This window comes from Podarcis erhardii, assembly GCF_964252035.2.
Source record: "Podarcis erhardii genome assembly, chromosome: 7".
NCBI classification, from domain to species: domain Eukaryota; kingdom Metazoa; phylum Chordata; class Lepidosauria; order Squamata; family Lacertidae; genus Podarcis; species Podarcis erhardii.
In genome coordinates, this window is record NC_138511.1 from 46,270,494 (window position 1) to 46,286,460 (window position 15,967).

A 15,967-nucleotide genomic window follows, 5' to 3' on the forward strand; every position below is an offset into this window, starting at 1 on the left:
ACCGGACCGGAAGCGGAAGTGGGGGCGGAGAAGCGGGGTTTGGCCTGCCCGGGCGGTGGAAGCCGCGGTAGCTGTGGTACTGCTGGCGGACTTGGCGGGGCCCAATGGCCTCCGCGAGCATCGATATCGAGGACGCGACTCAGCATCTCCGAGACATCCTCAAGCTGGACCGGCCGAGCGGTGGGGCTCTCGGGCCGGGACCCTAACAAGGAGGCGGGGGGTTTTCTTGGAAGCAGTTCCTTTGGGGAGTGAGCGGCTGAAATGAGGCTCGTGGTCTCGGGCGGCGGTGCTCCCCTTTGCTCAGCCCATCCCGCGTGAGCGGGAAGGCGCCCACTGCGCTGGCAGGAGGGCGGCAGGCGACGGGCGGGCGAAGAGCCCAGGGGGGCGCGATCCTATAGACACGCTTATTTGGGAGTAAACCCAACGGAGCATGATGGGATTTGTTGTCTGGTTGTGCCGGGTTACGGTAGGGAGTTGCCATCCTGCGTCTACTTGTTTGGAAGTGAGCCTCCTTGAGCACAGTGGAGACCTACTTCTGAGTAACCAGAACTCAAGGATGGGGCTTCCCGTTTGGGGCCAAAAAGTCCCATCTGACTAAAAAGGTCCTCTGCAACTGTGGCTCCTGCATTAGTACTTTCTGCTCTTTTTGGTGGAGTGTGGTGCTCAGCTTTCTTTCAAACGTAGCTGCCTCTTTCTACCCCACCCCCTTCATCTTCTGCTTCTGCCCCGCCCCCTTCTTTAATGGAGCAGGCACTTGGTTTGACTTTGACTGCTTGTTTTTTTAAAGGCCATTTCCCCCTGCAGCTTTTTAAGCCTGCAGCCCAGAGTATGGTGTCATATATCTGCAGATGATTGTGAAGGCACTCTAGGCAAGGAGGGGTTGGCCAGGCTGCTCAAGCTGGCGCTGAGAATGAACAACTAGCAATTCAGTACTGTTATTCTATGGCTCTTTAACAAATACCGGATAACTTGACTTTTCCTTAATGTACATTGTTTGGTTTCTTTGTTTTTGTAGTCATATTCCAGTTGTAATTCTCTGTATTAATAGCTGCTCTTGCTACATTTCTCAAGTTGGAAGGAGGACTGAGCAATAGTGTTGTCAGATCTAAACCCTATTTTACCACCTGGTAGGGTCTTGTAGAGCCAGAAAAAAATGATGGCCTTATCTGACTTACCAAGGCATGAGTTAGCCACTCCTGCTGTAGATCATAACATTTTTGTATACTGAACATATATCTGGTGTGCCTGGTCTCCCACTCCTGTGTCTCTCCGCCCCCCCCCCCCCAGCTGCTTTCAGAATTTTTTTGGGTGGGGGCACAGTTAGTTGTGGTACTCCACAAGATGTTTTTCTCAACAACTACATGAAGGTGCTGGGAAATATCAGAGCTTTGGAGTTGGATATAATTAACAAGAAGGTGACACCCAGGTTTCTAGTTCATTACGTAAGTGTCCAGCAATGGCTGCCTCAGATCTGAACAGTGTGAGGAGGCCACAGGCAAGTGGATGATATAAACAAAACACTTGAGATTGAATCCAGACAAGGCAAAGATGAAGGTAGGGGTAAGACGGTGGCTCATGCCAGAGTCATGCCTGAGCAGGTTCCTTACCTATCCAGAGGGAGGTCTGGGCAGTGCTCCAGAATGTATCCTGCACTGGACATGACAAGGCAGCCAAATCAAATAGTGCCCTTGCTGAGATGCTATCTCCCCACTGATAGGTGATCTGGCTGGTTAGTATCGTGGTAAGAATGATGTGGGGATGGAGTGATGGACAAAGTTGAGTGAGTAGCTTTCTAGTTTTGGAAATTTCATAAATTTAGAAATATCTGCAGTGCAGAGTATGGGAGAGGTTTGTCTTTAAAGGGATAGTTTGAAATGCACCTGTTGCTTTAGTAAAGTGTCTAATTAGCATGCTGTTCTGTACTTTATTTGAGGAGGAAATCACAACATTTCTGCCTTGGAAACTGCATTAGCCTCACAAGACCATTGGTATATTGGGGCAATGTTGTCTTTCTCCATTGGTGTAAAAACAACTGAATGGCTAGTATGAATATGATATACCTATCTGCACATATTATAATACTAATACAGTATACTTAGGTGCAGGATGCATCCTAGATTTTTATCTGAACTTCTGCTGTGCCAGCCAGATCCCTCCCTTTTTGCCTTTTGTGAGATACTGTTTCCATGGTGCTTGCAGCAGTAACCATTTCATGTGAGCAGTGTACTGTGCCTGTTGACATTTCCTGCCATAACCTCACCCGGCTCTGTTGGGCTAAATGGTGGCATTTAGTTCCTACTGTGCTGCATGCATATCCAGCTTTTGAGCAAAGGCTCCGCTGTAAAGTATTCACCAATCTCTTAATTATTTGTAGGAAGGACTTACTATATTCAGATCACTGACATATCCCAGGGCAGAGTGTGGATTGATTGCAGAATTACTGGGGGTGGAGGGCAATGATATGGATATTAACTTAATTTGCAGTAGGCAATTTCTTTATTCTAGTGGAAAATAGGAAATGCCTTTGCTACTATTACTTTCCTTTCCTTGAACTTGCTCTGGATTTTGATTCCTCCAGTAGGCGTTATCTTTGTTATTCAACTGTCCCTGTAACCACAAGAAACCATGTGAAACTAAGTGAAATGAAAGCGAAAGTTGATTCTTAGTATTCTGTGTGATTCACTGATCAGCATAGGAATATATAGACATCGTTCACTGCTGGTCACTGCTTTATACCAAGCCAGAGCATTGATCCACCTCACTCCGTTTTGAGTCTACCCAAATTGGCAACTGCTTTCCAGTCAGACTTCAGGCAGGATCCTCAATTGAGAATCTTTCCCAGCCCTACCTGAACATGCAGGGAATTGAACCTGGGATCATTCGCATGCGAAGCATGTGCTCTGCCCCTGAGCTTATGACCATAGGCATGTACATTTTCATACAAGGCTGGGACCCCATTTTCATGGAGGGTCCTGTGTTCTGGTTGGGTGGAACTTACATTGTATGTGAGGCAGGCAGCTGACAACAGCCAGCTCTGCCTTTCCTCAACATGCCTTCTGTGTCTCCTCAGGCAATCTTGGTTTGGCAAGGGTGGGGGAACTTAGCCTGAGGAGGGCAGAGAGGGAACTTTCCCCCTGTGGTCCATTCACTGTCTGTACAGAACTAACCATTGTGTGCTCTGCCTACATGCCACCCACCCACCTTTCCTCTTCTCACGGTGTTACTTTATGGCATTGAGCCATGCTGCACTCTAGTATGAAACTGGCATTAGCCATCAGTTAACAGGACTGAGTAGGAATTTTACCCAGGATCATCAGCTGACTTCTGTAGCCCTGGGTTTTTGGATTCTCTGCAACAATCCCCTGACTCAAGATGGCTGAAGCTATTGATTTTTACCTTCTAACATCTACCCAGCAGGATTGCTGAGCCCCAACTTCTGACAGCACATGAAACAGCAGAAATAGGTTCTGTGCCTGTATGTCCTGTTTTTGCTACTGGTAAACCTGCCTAGAAAAGTTGATTTTTGTCTTTTCTCTAATTCCGTGGTCTGTTTGTTTCTAACTCCCTTCCCAGGTCTATTCTAGCCTTCAGGAACAAACAGAAGTCAGCATCTGGAATGGCAGTTATCCAGAGATTTTTAAGTGTTCTGGCAAAATCATATAGTCCCATCAAGAGTTTGGGGACCACCTTTCCCCACACAGTCCTCCCCAGTTGAAGCCTAGTCATCAAGTGGTGTTGCTGGCTCCATGCTTATGGCTCATTAGGATAGGCACAGCTAGAAGGCGAGCCTTCTCAGTTATAATTTCCAAACTTGGAAACCAGAAGAGAAGCAGGCCACAATTTTCATTTTCCCTGCCCACCCTTTCATTCTCCTCTATTCTTATAGTATGGAGGCTTCTCACTGAACTGGAGTGGTTAGAGGAACTACCTCTCCATTGAGCTTTCATAGCGATTCTAAAACTTTCTTTTTTAATTAAGCCTTTGGCTGAAATAGTCTTTGTGTGTAGTTATGTCATCATCCATCATGCTTTTATTGATTAATAATAATAATTATTCTATACCACCCTTCATCCAAGGATCATAGGGTGGTTTACAATATAAAATCACAAAAATATGTAGCATACTAACAATACCAAAAAACAAACCCCAACACACAGTTTAAAAGGCAATAGTTTGTTTAATTAGCCAAAGGCCTGGGAGAAGAGGGATGCATTTTTGCCTGGTGCCTAAAGATATGTAGCACAGGCTCCAGGCAAGTCTTCCTGGAGAGGGCATTCCACCAACAGGGAGCCACTGCAGAAATATCCCCTTCCTGTGTTGGCACACTCTGGACCATGGGTAGGCAAAGTAAGGCCCAGGGGCCCAATCGCCTTTTAAATCTGGCCCATAGACGGTCAGGAAATCAGCATGTTTTTACATGAGTAAAATGCAGCTCTGGGTTATTTGCGGGGCATAGGAATTTGTTCATTTCAAAATATATATAGTCCAGCCCCACAAGGTGTGATGGACAGTGGACTGCCCCCCTGCTGAAAAAGTTTGCTAACCCCTGCTCTGGACCTTTCACGAAGGAGGCACACAAAGAAATGCCTCAGATGATGATTGCAGATGATGATTATCGGCTCATATGGGGAGAGGCAGTCCTTGAGGTATTGCGGTCCTAATCTGTTTAAGGCTTTATAGGTCAAAACCAGCACTTTAATTGGGCCCAGAAACTAATCGGCAGCCAGTTCAGTCAGGCCAGGATTTGCGTTATATTCTCAAGCCGTCTTTCCTTGAGCAAAACACTTGCCTTTTTATCATAGAGGAGAACCACTGATTCAGATTTTCTGTCCTTGGACAGAATGTTTTTCATATCTTCTCTAGAACATTACTATCTTGTTGGGCTCCTTGTTTCCTGTTTCAGTAGAAAGAGAGAGAGTTTGGCATTTCTTTTGAATGAAACCACTCTCCCATGTTATGTTCTTTTCATCTGGGACAGGGGACCATCAAAGGGAGACTGTATGGTTCAGAAACTTTCATGACCCTTTAAATGGCTGCGTAAATGTGAACATTGGCTCTGTTCCCCCCTCCCCCCATTTAGGTTCAGTCAACGAAAACCAGAGATCATCCACTTCATACAATGGAGACCTGAATGGTTTGCTGGTGCCAGATCCCATAGCATCTGGAGATGGTGCTTCCTTGACAAAGCCAGTACCCCAAGCAGTTCCTCTGGGAGCACTTCAGGAGAAGCAAGTCATGTAGGTATCTTGGTGGGAGAAAGTGGAGAGCGTGTCATGGGTCTGCTGAAAAATCTCAGCTCGGTAATTGCTCCTACAAAGACTGGGCTTCCAGCTTTCTTGATTACTGCTTTAAAGTTGTGTAACATTGTTTGTAGCTTCTGTTCCAGAGAGACTCAAATTTAAGATGGTGTGTTGTCTCCACAGTTGAGGGACTACATTCATACACAGCTTAATGGGGATACATTTTGTACAGTAATGGAGGCTTCATTGACAGTGCTGGGATTGAGGTTTGCAACTTGTGGTTTGCATTGTTTGCTGTCTTGTGTTGCTTCCAGTAAAACGCTCATTTGTCCATGAAAGACCATTTGCAGCAGGAAAGACAAGTGGTAAAATTGCTACTTCATAGTAACAGGCATGTTTGTTTAATTGGGGGCCTTCAGTAGTCATATCCCTAACTTTTCTTCATAACAAAAGCTGTTTGTCCTTGAGGTCTTTTGTTTTGACTACTTCTTCTCCTTTTCTTTTAGCTGCCTCTCTGGAGATGATAGCTCTACCTGTATGGTGATAACTGCTAAAGATGTTGAGATAGTAGCCAGCAGCGACTCTAGCATCACCAGTAAAGCTAGAGGGAGCAACAAGGTAAAAGTGGAAATATTCATCTGGACAATGTACAAAACCAGTTGGGTCACCACTTGCCATCTTTTCAAGCGTGTAAAGCAGGGATGGGGAACCTGAGATCTTCCAGATGTCATGGGACTACAACTCTCACCATCTCTTACCATTGGCTATGCTGAATGGGGCTGATAGGAGATGGAGTTCAACATCTGGAGACCTGGTTCCTCAGCCCTGATTTAAGGAGTCAGTGCCTGGATTGCTGGTGAATGAGGCTGAAGAGCGTAATAAGTTGGAGGGGTGGATTGAGTACTGTGGTGCTTCTCTTAGACTTTTTTTAAAGCAAGCATTCATGCCTCAGTCTTGGAATAGCCTGTTTTCTGTGCATATTAGCATTCCCTCTAATGTTCAGTGGTGATAGGCCTAAGTGCCATGGGAAGCCTTTGTTCACAAGAAAATGGTTGTGTGAGGTTGGGGATTGAGGCACTAGCTTCAAACTGCTGTCTTGGGCTGGTTCAGATGTAGCCTTTAACCACTTGATGATATATGAAAAAGTCCTTAAGAATTCCCACGTCCCCGAGTTCCTTTCCAGTCACCTTCCTTTCACGTGCCATGGTTCCCTCCCTGCCTTCTCCTGGTTTATGACAAACTGTAGCTTGCAATTTCATCCCAAACAGTTTCTGCAAACCAGAGAGGGCAGTGGGAATCATGGTACCTGGGAAGAAGGATTACGGTATAAGAGCCCAAAGGTCCCTAAAGACTCGTTCACATAGTGCCACACAGAGCACATACTTTCCATGCAGAAGGTCTCCAGTTCAGTCCCCAGCATCTCTTGAAGAGGGGAACAGGATTGGTGACTCCTGAACTAGGTGTTGGCTGTTTCCTCTCTCCTCAGCATATATAGATGATATTACAGTTTTATGTTCAGCAATGGATGCCTTGTCCCTATTTTGGCAAATGTTGAATTTAATTCCACACTTTAGCTGGTCTTTGTTTTCCTTTTTGCCCTCCAGGTAAAAATCCAGCCAGTGGCCAGGTATGACTGGGAGCAGAAATATTACTATGGTAACCTGATTGCTGTGTCAAATGCCTACCTGGCATATGCCATTAGAGGTGAGGCATCTCTCCATCAACTTGGTTCTTTTGGCTAGGCTAGGTTTCTTGCAGTGGCCTTGTGTTGGGCTGAGGTCCTCTTTCTTTCCCCACAGCTGTAGAGAGTGCACTGGCATTGCCTCAGCCATTTTAACTGTCATATTCTTGTTGCTGTTCTTTGACAGGTGCCAGCAATGGCTCTGCAATGGTTCGGGTCCTGAGCGTTAGCACGGCAGAGCGAACCCTGCTGAAGGGCTTCACAGGTGGAGTGGCAGACCTGGCTTTTGCTCACCTCAATTCCAACCAGCTCGCTTGCCTGGATGAAGCTGGCAACCTCTTTGTCTGGCGCCTGGCCATGGAGAATGGAAAAATCCAGTATCTTATCTCTCAGTTCTGTTCTTCATAGGAGATAGCTGCAGTGTTGTTAGATACTGAGGCAACTTTGTAACTACAAGATAGGAAGTGGGCACTGTTTATTTCTGTATCTTAGGCAGGGAACCTGTGGCCTTCCAGATATTGTCATTCTTAGCCACTGACCATGGTGCCTGGGGCTGATAGGTGTTGACAACTGAGAAAATCTGGAAGGCCAAAGTTTCCCCATCCCTGCCTTAAAGAGATGTACTAGTATTTATTTCTGCCAGCCAGCCAGCATCCAAGCATTATACATATTTTCTTCTTGCAAGTTATCCACCCAGGAAACAAGACTCTGACTCCTTGTATTGTGACTCAAAGGTCTCATTCACCAGTAACAATTGTGGCTTAATAAACTATAGCTCATTAAGATGAGAATAGACATCAAGCTCTCACATGTGTATGTCACATGTGTTTTATTGTATTTTTAACATTTTGTTGGAAGCCACCCAGAGTGGCTGGGAAAACCCAGCCAGATGAGCGGGGTATAAATAATAAATTATTACTGTTATTATTATTGTTTTGCTTAAACCACAGTTACCCAATATATCCAAACCAGGAAGCTGTGGTTTAATCCTAGTTTACTACCTAGCACAGGGCAGCCCAACTTTTCATACCAAGTGGGCTGCAAAGTACTTCAAAACGGATCCTGCGGGCCACACACTGCATTGTTGCATAGTGGGTGGAGTGAGACCAAAACATGATGCCCCCATCCCCCACTCAGCCCTCACACTGCCTTCCCAAAGCCGACTATGCAAGGCTCTGTGTTTGTTTCTACTACATCTCGGATAAATCACAAAGCAGTTGATACTACAAAGGAAAGTGATTTGTAGCTGTTCCTTAACTTGGTGATCAGAGAGGAGATCCTGGTAAACATCAAGCGACCTGATGGGACTCCTCTGAACAGCTCCCGGAGGATCATATGGTGTCCCTTCATCCCAGATGAGAACGAGGAGAGCTGTGAGGAAGGCAGTCAGACCCTGGCACTCTTACATGAGGATAGGGTAAGCAGTTTTGATTTTTTTTCTTTCGTAAGGCGGTCATTCGTATTGAGGTACTAATAAGTTGTAGATAAGGAATTAGAAAGATGTGCCCCATGGTTAGGTCAATTTTCCAGGTTCTCCTACATCCATGCACAAAGCACCTCACAGCATGTAAACTGGTACAAGTTTATCAAGTCAGCCTCTGCTTTTATTTAAGTAAGTCTGGCAAGTGTGGTTGTCTTGTGCTATTTCTGGGTGTGGTACTTGTGAGGAATAAACACAGGAGATGGTGCAGAGTGCATGGGAGGATAGTGAATGCAGAGCGAGGTGGTAACTGGAATGGCAGGTGACTTTATGTTCACTCCTGGCAGAGCTTCAGTATGCAGTTTGTATGCTTCCTTCTTCTCTTCGTTTTGCAGGCAGAGGTTTGGGACCTTGATATAATCCGAGCCAATCATAATTCATGGCCAGTAGAAGTGACCAGCATCAAAGAGGGCTTTATTGTGGTAAAAGGTCACAGCACGGTAAGAGTTCTGCTGCTGTCATTGGTGTCTGTCTCCCGTTACAGAGCTGAGCCATCTGTTACATATGTTTAATTCCTTAATCCAACAGTTTTCAATATTCTGAAGAGGCCTGTGGCTTCATCCACTTGGTTTATGGGATCAGTGGCAAAAGGGTCTGAGTGTGTGAGCTATTAGACCAGAAGCAGAGGACCTTTGGCTCTGCAGATTTTGCTGAACTACTACTCCTATCATCCCTGATCATAGACATGTTTGCTGGGGCTTATTAGACTGTTGCTGAGTTCCTGCTTTTCCCATATGGCAAAGAACAGGCCTTTATGACTGGACAAGTAAAGATGGCATCTTTTTCACCTTTCCAGTGTGGTTTTGTGGCAGTATTTCCCTCCCCCTCGAAGCACTCTTGTTAAGGGTTATGGGTGGAAAACTTCCAGCCTCTGCTTATGGGGGCTCTTTGTATTGCACAGCTTTATGTTTTGGTTTAACAGCACTGGGGACAAAAGAAGCCTCTTTAAAATGGGAAGTGAGGTGAGAGGGCACAGCGTGATGTTTGAGAGCATGATTGGGTAAGAGTCCTGCTGTGAATGGAAAGGTGCTTGACACTTCACTGATCCAAACATGCATGAGGTAGTGGGAGAAGTTAAAATAGTCAGAGTCAGAGGAAGTCAGTGCATTGATGGCAGCTGAGCCCAAGATAGTGATGGAGGCTGTCACCTGGAGAATACAGAATGAAAAAGTACTGTAACAAATATCGCCTCAAATGTTTTAATTTTTTATCAACTTAACATAGTGAACACCTGGGAAATCGAAAGTACTTTGGCTCAAATGGGCAATATGTGCTGCTGCTGATATAAAAGTTGATAAACATTCACTGTATAAAAAGAAAGAAGGGAAGAAACATCAGGTTATTAATGTGATTCACATGTATATCACAACCATGTTGGGTTTTTTTCACATGTAACACTAACTCGTAACTTTGCTTTGTTGAACAAACCAGGATGACAGATGAGCAAAGTGACCACAGCTTATTTCACCTTACATTGGTTGCATTTTCTAAACACTTGTGTATCTGTAGCTGGGTCATGGTCTGGGGTAGGGTACCAAAACAAGCTAGAATTAAGTTCAGGTGTAATAAGAAGCCATGGTTATTGCAAGCCTCAATTCATAAGCCAGTTTTAAACCATGATTACATACAGTATTTTAGTTTCTTGGCCACAAGCAAGCCACAGTTGACCAGGTTCGGTTCAGGCATACAAGCAAGCACATTTAAGCTAAATAAACCACAGCTTAGCATTGGGTGCAAACCAGGTCGTTGCTTTGTATTTCATTGAAGTTGTATTGCTGAGTGAAAGCTGATTTTTTTTCCCTGTCCCTGTCTAGCGTCTGAGTGAGGGAGCCCTTTCCCCAGATGGAACTGTTTTGGCCACCGCAAGCCATGATGGCTTTGTCAAATTCTGGCAGATTTACATAGAAGGACAGGATGAACCAAGGTAACTTCAGAAGCTCAGTGTCTCTTGATTTGGTGTGCCTCAAGCCTACTTACATGCACAGTCCCTTGCTCCAAATATAGTCTCAATTTGGCATGACTTTGTTGTTCTACAACAATATTCCTGGTGCTCTCCAGATATTTTGGGTTACAACTCACACCATCTTCTTTCCCGTGCTGATTAGAGCTGATGAAATTGTAGTCCAAAGCATCTGACCTCCAAGCTTTATTAAAGTTCTTGTGCTCTATTGTCTGACCGTCCACTTGTAAATAGTTTGGATTCTTGAGAGCAAGTTGCTGACTAAAGGAACCATTTCACACCTGCAGTTATGAAGGAGCGGGCTCTCAGTCATCATTTCTTTGATTTCCTACCTAGGTGCCTGCATGAATGGAAGCCTCATGATGGTAGACCTCTCTCCTGCTTGCTGTTCTGTGACAACCATAAAAAACAAGATCCAGAGTAAGACATGATTTTGTTTTTATTTGCTAAGGGTGTCCCATTTCTGGTGGGAAGCAGGACAGTATGGAAAAATAAATATATTTGCTCTGTATTTACCCCATGAAGGTTCATTGCTATAATAAAGTAACAGGACCCTACAGATCAGTCATTTACAACTTTCTAGTCTAGTTCCTCTATTCCTCCAGGTGTAAGTGCTGGCAAGGAAGAGCCTTTATGTCTGTAATTTTAACTTAAAGATTATTTCTGAAGCATTGTGGGATGCAACATAGGCATGCCTTGTAGTTTTCCCCTCATTACTTGAACACTTGTGGCTGGAGTGTCTATGAGCCTGACGTAAACTGGGAACCTAGTCTCTGGCTTCAAATTTGGTGTCAGTTCTGGCTGCCTGTTGATCCATAAGCTTTATTAAGGTTCCTGAGTTCTGTACTCTTTTTAAGATAGTGTACATTATAGGGAACAAGTTACTGGAAAACGAACTCCCCCTGTGTTTGCAATAAGAGTAGAGTGTGGCATAATATGACCTAGCACTGCTGCTGTACCAGAAAATGTTGATATACTTACCTACCTGCCCCTCATTCCCAAGTACAGCATGCAATGAGGAGCAGATGTTGAGTGGCAGTTCTACCCATGTGCCCCACAGAAAGAACAACCCCTCTTTCCTCTTCCTTCCCCCTCCTTGCAAGAAGTTAACAGACGGGAGCAGACCCACAGGAGAATGGGCTAAGGCTCCCAGCAGCTGATGGTATGCTGATTACCTATGCACACATGAGTACAATTCACATGTCCTGTAGGTCCAGTCTCTGTACCACAATCTTGTAATGCTTTGGTTTGAGCAAAGAGAATCAGCCAGTTAAGAGAGTCTGGTATCTAGTTGTTTTTGAGGAGAGGCATCAACTTGTATGAGAGAAAATCTGCCAGTTAAGAATTTTCAGAGGCTTGCTGTTCAGGCTTTCACCCCTCTACACAATTGGAGAAGGAAAGTAGGGGTGTGCTCATTGGCCCCACCACCTCCATTATGTTCCTGAGGGCTCATAGCTATCTTGACTTCTATGGGTTTTGGCTGAGGTCTTGCAGTGGGGAGCCTTTTCTACTTCTATAGGCGCCCCACATGATTTAGGTCCCTGCGTGTTGAGAGTTCTGTATGGCGCAGGAAGCCTACACAGATAGAGGAGGCGTCCCATGGCAGAAGTTGAGCCTGAATGTGTGGAGGACTTGGAGAGATGACCTGTTGGGAACGTGACAGAGCACAGCCAACATCTCCCCACATCCCGACTCCCCACTTACCTGGCTGGAATAGTGTGAAGGCAAACAAATTAATAAAGCTATGGAGCAAGCAAAATGGCCATTTCTAGTCATCACTCGTTCCTTCTCATCCATCCTTTCATTTCTGCAGAGTTCCCTTCTGGAGGTTTCTCATCACAGGAGCAGAACAGAATCGAGAGCTGAAGATGTGGTGCACTGTATCATGGACCTGCCTACAGACTGTCCGGTAAGTATTGCTCTAGTCATCAGTTGTGCATGGTAGGAGCCCGTAATGAATGTGTGTGTGTGTGTGGAAGGATAACCGAGAAGGGCAACTAACAGTCTTTGTCCCCCTGCCAATGATTTAGCTCTGTGTTAGAGCATCTGTATTGCATGCAGAAGTTCCGAGATTCCATCCCTGGTGTTTCTAGGTAGGATTGGGGAATACTTCTGGTTGAAATTCTGGAGAATCGGAGTAGACCATGCTGAACTAGATGGACCAATGGTCTGATTCTGTATAAGGCGGCTCTCTATGTACCTAAAAAGGCAGGCTTCAGCAATGCACACAACACGTCACTAAAGAGAAAGATTATTAGTAGACATCTGAGGGAAACTGTTTTCACTGTGTCATTTTCAGATTTTCTCCGGATATATTCAGCTCCATGAGTGTCCTTCCTAGTTTGAAGGCCTGCCTGGATCTCTCAGCTGAATACCTGATTTTGAGTGATGTGCAGAGAAAGGTAGGCAAGTTCTGTTGAGAGGTTGGGTGCAAGAGGAAAAGGCATCTGCAATACTGCTAGGCTAGGGAGTGTGGGGCCTGTTGTTAACATATAAAAGAGATGGTTGGGGCTAGCAGCAGCTGTTTGATTAAGCAAAGCATTTGGTTCCTTTTAGTGGGTGTAAACTTTTAAAAGTTCTCATTTTCAGAAAAGATCTGTGAATCCAGAATTAGTTCAGTACTGCTGACCAACTTTCATGCTGGGTTTGGGGAGAGGCAGTGTGTTGGCTTCTCCCATTGTCCCTAGCCTGTTCCTTGGCCCAAGGTGCAGGTGCACTTGTGTTCTTCCTGGTACAAGAGCCCCTTATTGCTTACGTTACTGCAGGGTATCTACCTGATTCTTTCCTCTTAGGTCTTGTATGTGATGGAACTTGTGCAGAACCAGGAGGAGGGCAAAGCTTATTTCAGCTCCATCTCAGAGTTTCTGCTGACCCATCCAGTCCTGAGTTTTGGCATCCAGATGGTCAGCCGCTGCCGGCTGAGACACACAGAGGTCCTGCCAGCGGAAGAGGAGACCGATGGCCTTAGTGCAGGTGAGTGATAAAAGATGTGTCTCATCAAAAGTAAGGAAGATAAAGATGACTGTCTCTCTGGTAGCTAGCCTGATTCTCCAAATGCTAGGCAAGCTTTGCTTCTCTAGTCACACAAAACCACGGTTTACAAAGTTTAACTGGTTTGTCATGGTGTCCAAACCTGTAAACCATGATTGGTCATTGGCCCACAAACTATAATGTGAAACCCATAGTTTGAAGCTGACTTGAAACCTGCCATTTGGACTGAAGTCTGAATTGTTGGTTTGGGAGTCTGCCATGCCTGATTGGATGGAAACAGAAGTACTTGAGTGGCTCTTAGTTTGGGTTCCCGGTGGTCACCCAGCTAACAGTTTGCCTACTGCTTTGGTCTCAGCTGTTAATGTGATTGCCAATATATCAACAGTGTAAGACAAAGATGCCAAAACAGAAGCAAACAACAGATGATGCTAGATTCAGGTAGGTAGCCATGTTGGTCTGGTGCAGTCGAAATATATTAAAAAAATTGTCCAGTAGCACCTTGGAGACCAACTAAGTTAGTTCTTGGTATAAGCTTTCGTGTGCATTCACACTTCTTCAGATACACTGAAACAGACGTCGCCAGACCTTTATATACAGTGGGAGGGTGGGGTGGGGGTTTTCTCAGGAGGGTAGTAGGAGATGGGTGATTGACTCAGTGGGTATGGTAAACCTGTTGATGACTGTTAATGACTGTCAGTTTTTTGCAATAGGCCAAAGCAGAGCATTTAAGGGACAGCATCCCAGGGATTCCACGGGAAGTAGGCAAGAAAACACACAGTATAAATGATGGTTTCATTATATCTTTGGAGCACACCGTGGTTTGTTTTTAAACTGCTGTTAGCACAAGCCATGGTTTTGTGGGATACTGGAATTCTGTCATAGTCTTTCTTCTCAAGTGTTGAGTGTTAGAATGGTACATACCCCCTTGGCTCCTTCTGCCTGAGAGCAGGTAAGGCTTGTACTTTTGTCCCAGAGCAGCCATCCTGAGCACTTTCTTACACTGTGAGCAGCCTTATCCTACTTTACTCAGAAGGTAAGCAAGGAGACTTTACCTGCTAAACATGGAAGGAAACATGTTTTTTTAAAAAAATATTTTGAAATGTTTCTGTTTTTACTGATTATTTTAATATGTCTTGTAAACCACTTAGAAGTTTTATTACAACCAAGCAGTGTATATATATTGTTATAAAGAAAAATAAAAATTCATCCATTTTTTTCTTCTTCCTAGAAGGTACTCAAGGTACTGGAGCGGTGGAATCAGCAGCAGGGGTGCTTATCAAACTCTTTTGTGTCCACACCAAGTGAGTATTTTGTAGGACAGCTGTTCTCCAGGCCTGCCTTTTAATTTTTTAACAAGACTTTACTAACTTAATACAGGTTCAGTTTTTGCCAGCCCACAAGATGGGATGGTACCATAGGTAACTAACTGCCTCTTAACTGCCCTGGAGTGAACTTTCATGCTTTTCCTCCAAACAGAGATAACTTTTGCTTGCTGCTGCCAAAACAGCAGTCCTGGGCTTTGTGACCAAAGGGTTACATCATAATGCAAGTGGTTCTCACCAAAATAATTCCATTTATGTACCAAATAAACCCTCATTCTGCACCTGGAATGCAATGCAAATATTAGGTGCAGATAATGCAAACATTTTGTTGTTGGGATTATGAACATCTCTTTAATAGGGGATGTTATGGATTGCAGGATCACAAGGCATGTGTGTGCAGGGGAGCAGTGGGGACCCAGTTGCACCTGTGCTTGAGGCTTTAGCAAACAAGCTACAAGTGTCAGATGCAAATGAGAAGTGGCAGTGGAGTACACTGTTTTAATGGAATCTCTGTCTGCTACTGGTTTTCTTTTGCACAAAGCAACGTTGCTTGTTTAGCATGGTGTTTGCCTATCGAGGCCAAGTTTGTAAACCAAAACAATCTATCTGGATGTTGCAGGGCCCTTCAGGATGTGCAGATCAGATTTCAGCCTCTCCATAGTCCAGACACAGCTGCTCCAATTCCTCCCCATGGCTCCCATGAAGATTTTGGTGAGTCCTCTGTTCTAAAAAATGTTTGTGTTTCCTTGTTAATTTGACTATCCCATCTGATATCAAGGTACCCTAATTTGAAAGTTTGCTATGTCTCAAAGCTGACAATGGAAATTCTTGCTAGTGCTCAAGAATTCTGGATACCAAGTCTGTTGTAGTTGCTGAGTTATTTTTGGACTGTGGGCAATCCTTTTGTCAATTGTGGTACTTCATTTCAGGAAAGGGACCTTAATTCAGTGGTAGAGTACATCAGAAGATGTATTGGCTTGTTTATTACATTTATTTATATCTAAGTTTAGTCCCTGGCATTTTCAGTTGCTGCCAGGCAGAGTAGACCATGCTGGGCTATATGAACAAAGAGTCTGATCTGGTATAAGGCACCTTTGTATAGCCTAGGTTTCTCTGCCTCTGGACAAAATCTTGCCTGGCCCTGACTTTTGCTGTCGAGTCTCTGGGAATAGCCAGGGACCTTGGTTTGTCTTGCAGTCTGTACCCCTACCCCTCCCCAACCTGTGTGTGTTAATATTAATTTAACTGAGTGGCTGGTGGAAGGAGGCTGTGTGGTTTTAAATGTCTGTTTTC

At 44.7% G+C, this 15,967-nt stretch overlaps 1 protein-coding gene across 2 annotated transcripts in view; it reads left to right on the plus strand.

Annotated features, from left to right (window-relative positions):
* The first annotated feature begins 13 nt into the window (after positions 1-13).
* The window catches only part of EDC4 (enhancer of mRNA decapping 4), a 31,516-nt gene continuing 15,562 nt past the window's right edge, over positions 14-15,967 (plus strand). Inside the window, exons 1-14 of one of the 2 annotated variants that reach the window (XM_081868379.1) lie at positions 14-180; positions 5,081-5,237; positions 5,747-5,858; positions 6,845-6,944; positions 7,109-7,298; positions 8,191-8,338; positions 8,737-8,841; positions 10,216-10,325; positions 10,698-10,781; positions 12,175-12,270; positions 12,661-12,763; positions 13,154-13,334; positions 14,581-14,653; positions 15,294-15,385. In XM_081868379.1, coding sequence (XP_081724505.1) covers positions 105-180; positions 5,081-5,237; positions 5,747-5,858; positions 6,845-6,944; positions 7,109-7,298; positions 8,191-8,338; positions 8,737-8,841; positions 10,216-10,325; positions 10,698-10,781; positions 12,175-12,270; positions 12,661-12,763; positions 13,154-13,334; positions 14,581-14,653; positions 15,294-15,385 — 1,627 coding nt within the window. In that variant the 5' untranslated portion in view covers positions 14-104. The remainder of the gene's footprint in view (positions 181-5,080; positions 5,238-5,746; positions 5,859-6,844; positions 6,945-7,108; positions 7,299-8,190; positions 8,339-8,736; positions 8,842-10,215; positions 10,326-10,697; positions 10,782-12,174; positions 12,271-12,660; positions 12,764-13,153; positions 13,335-14,580; positions 14,654-15,293; positions 15,386-15,967) is intronic. The other variant, XM_081868380.1, reaches the window with a different exon arrangement.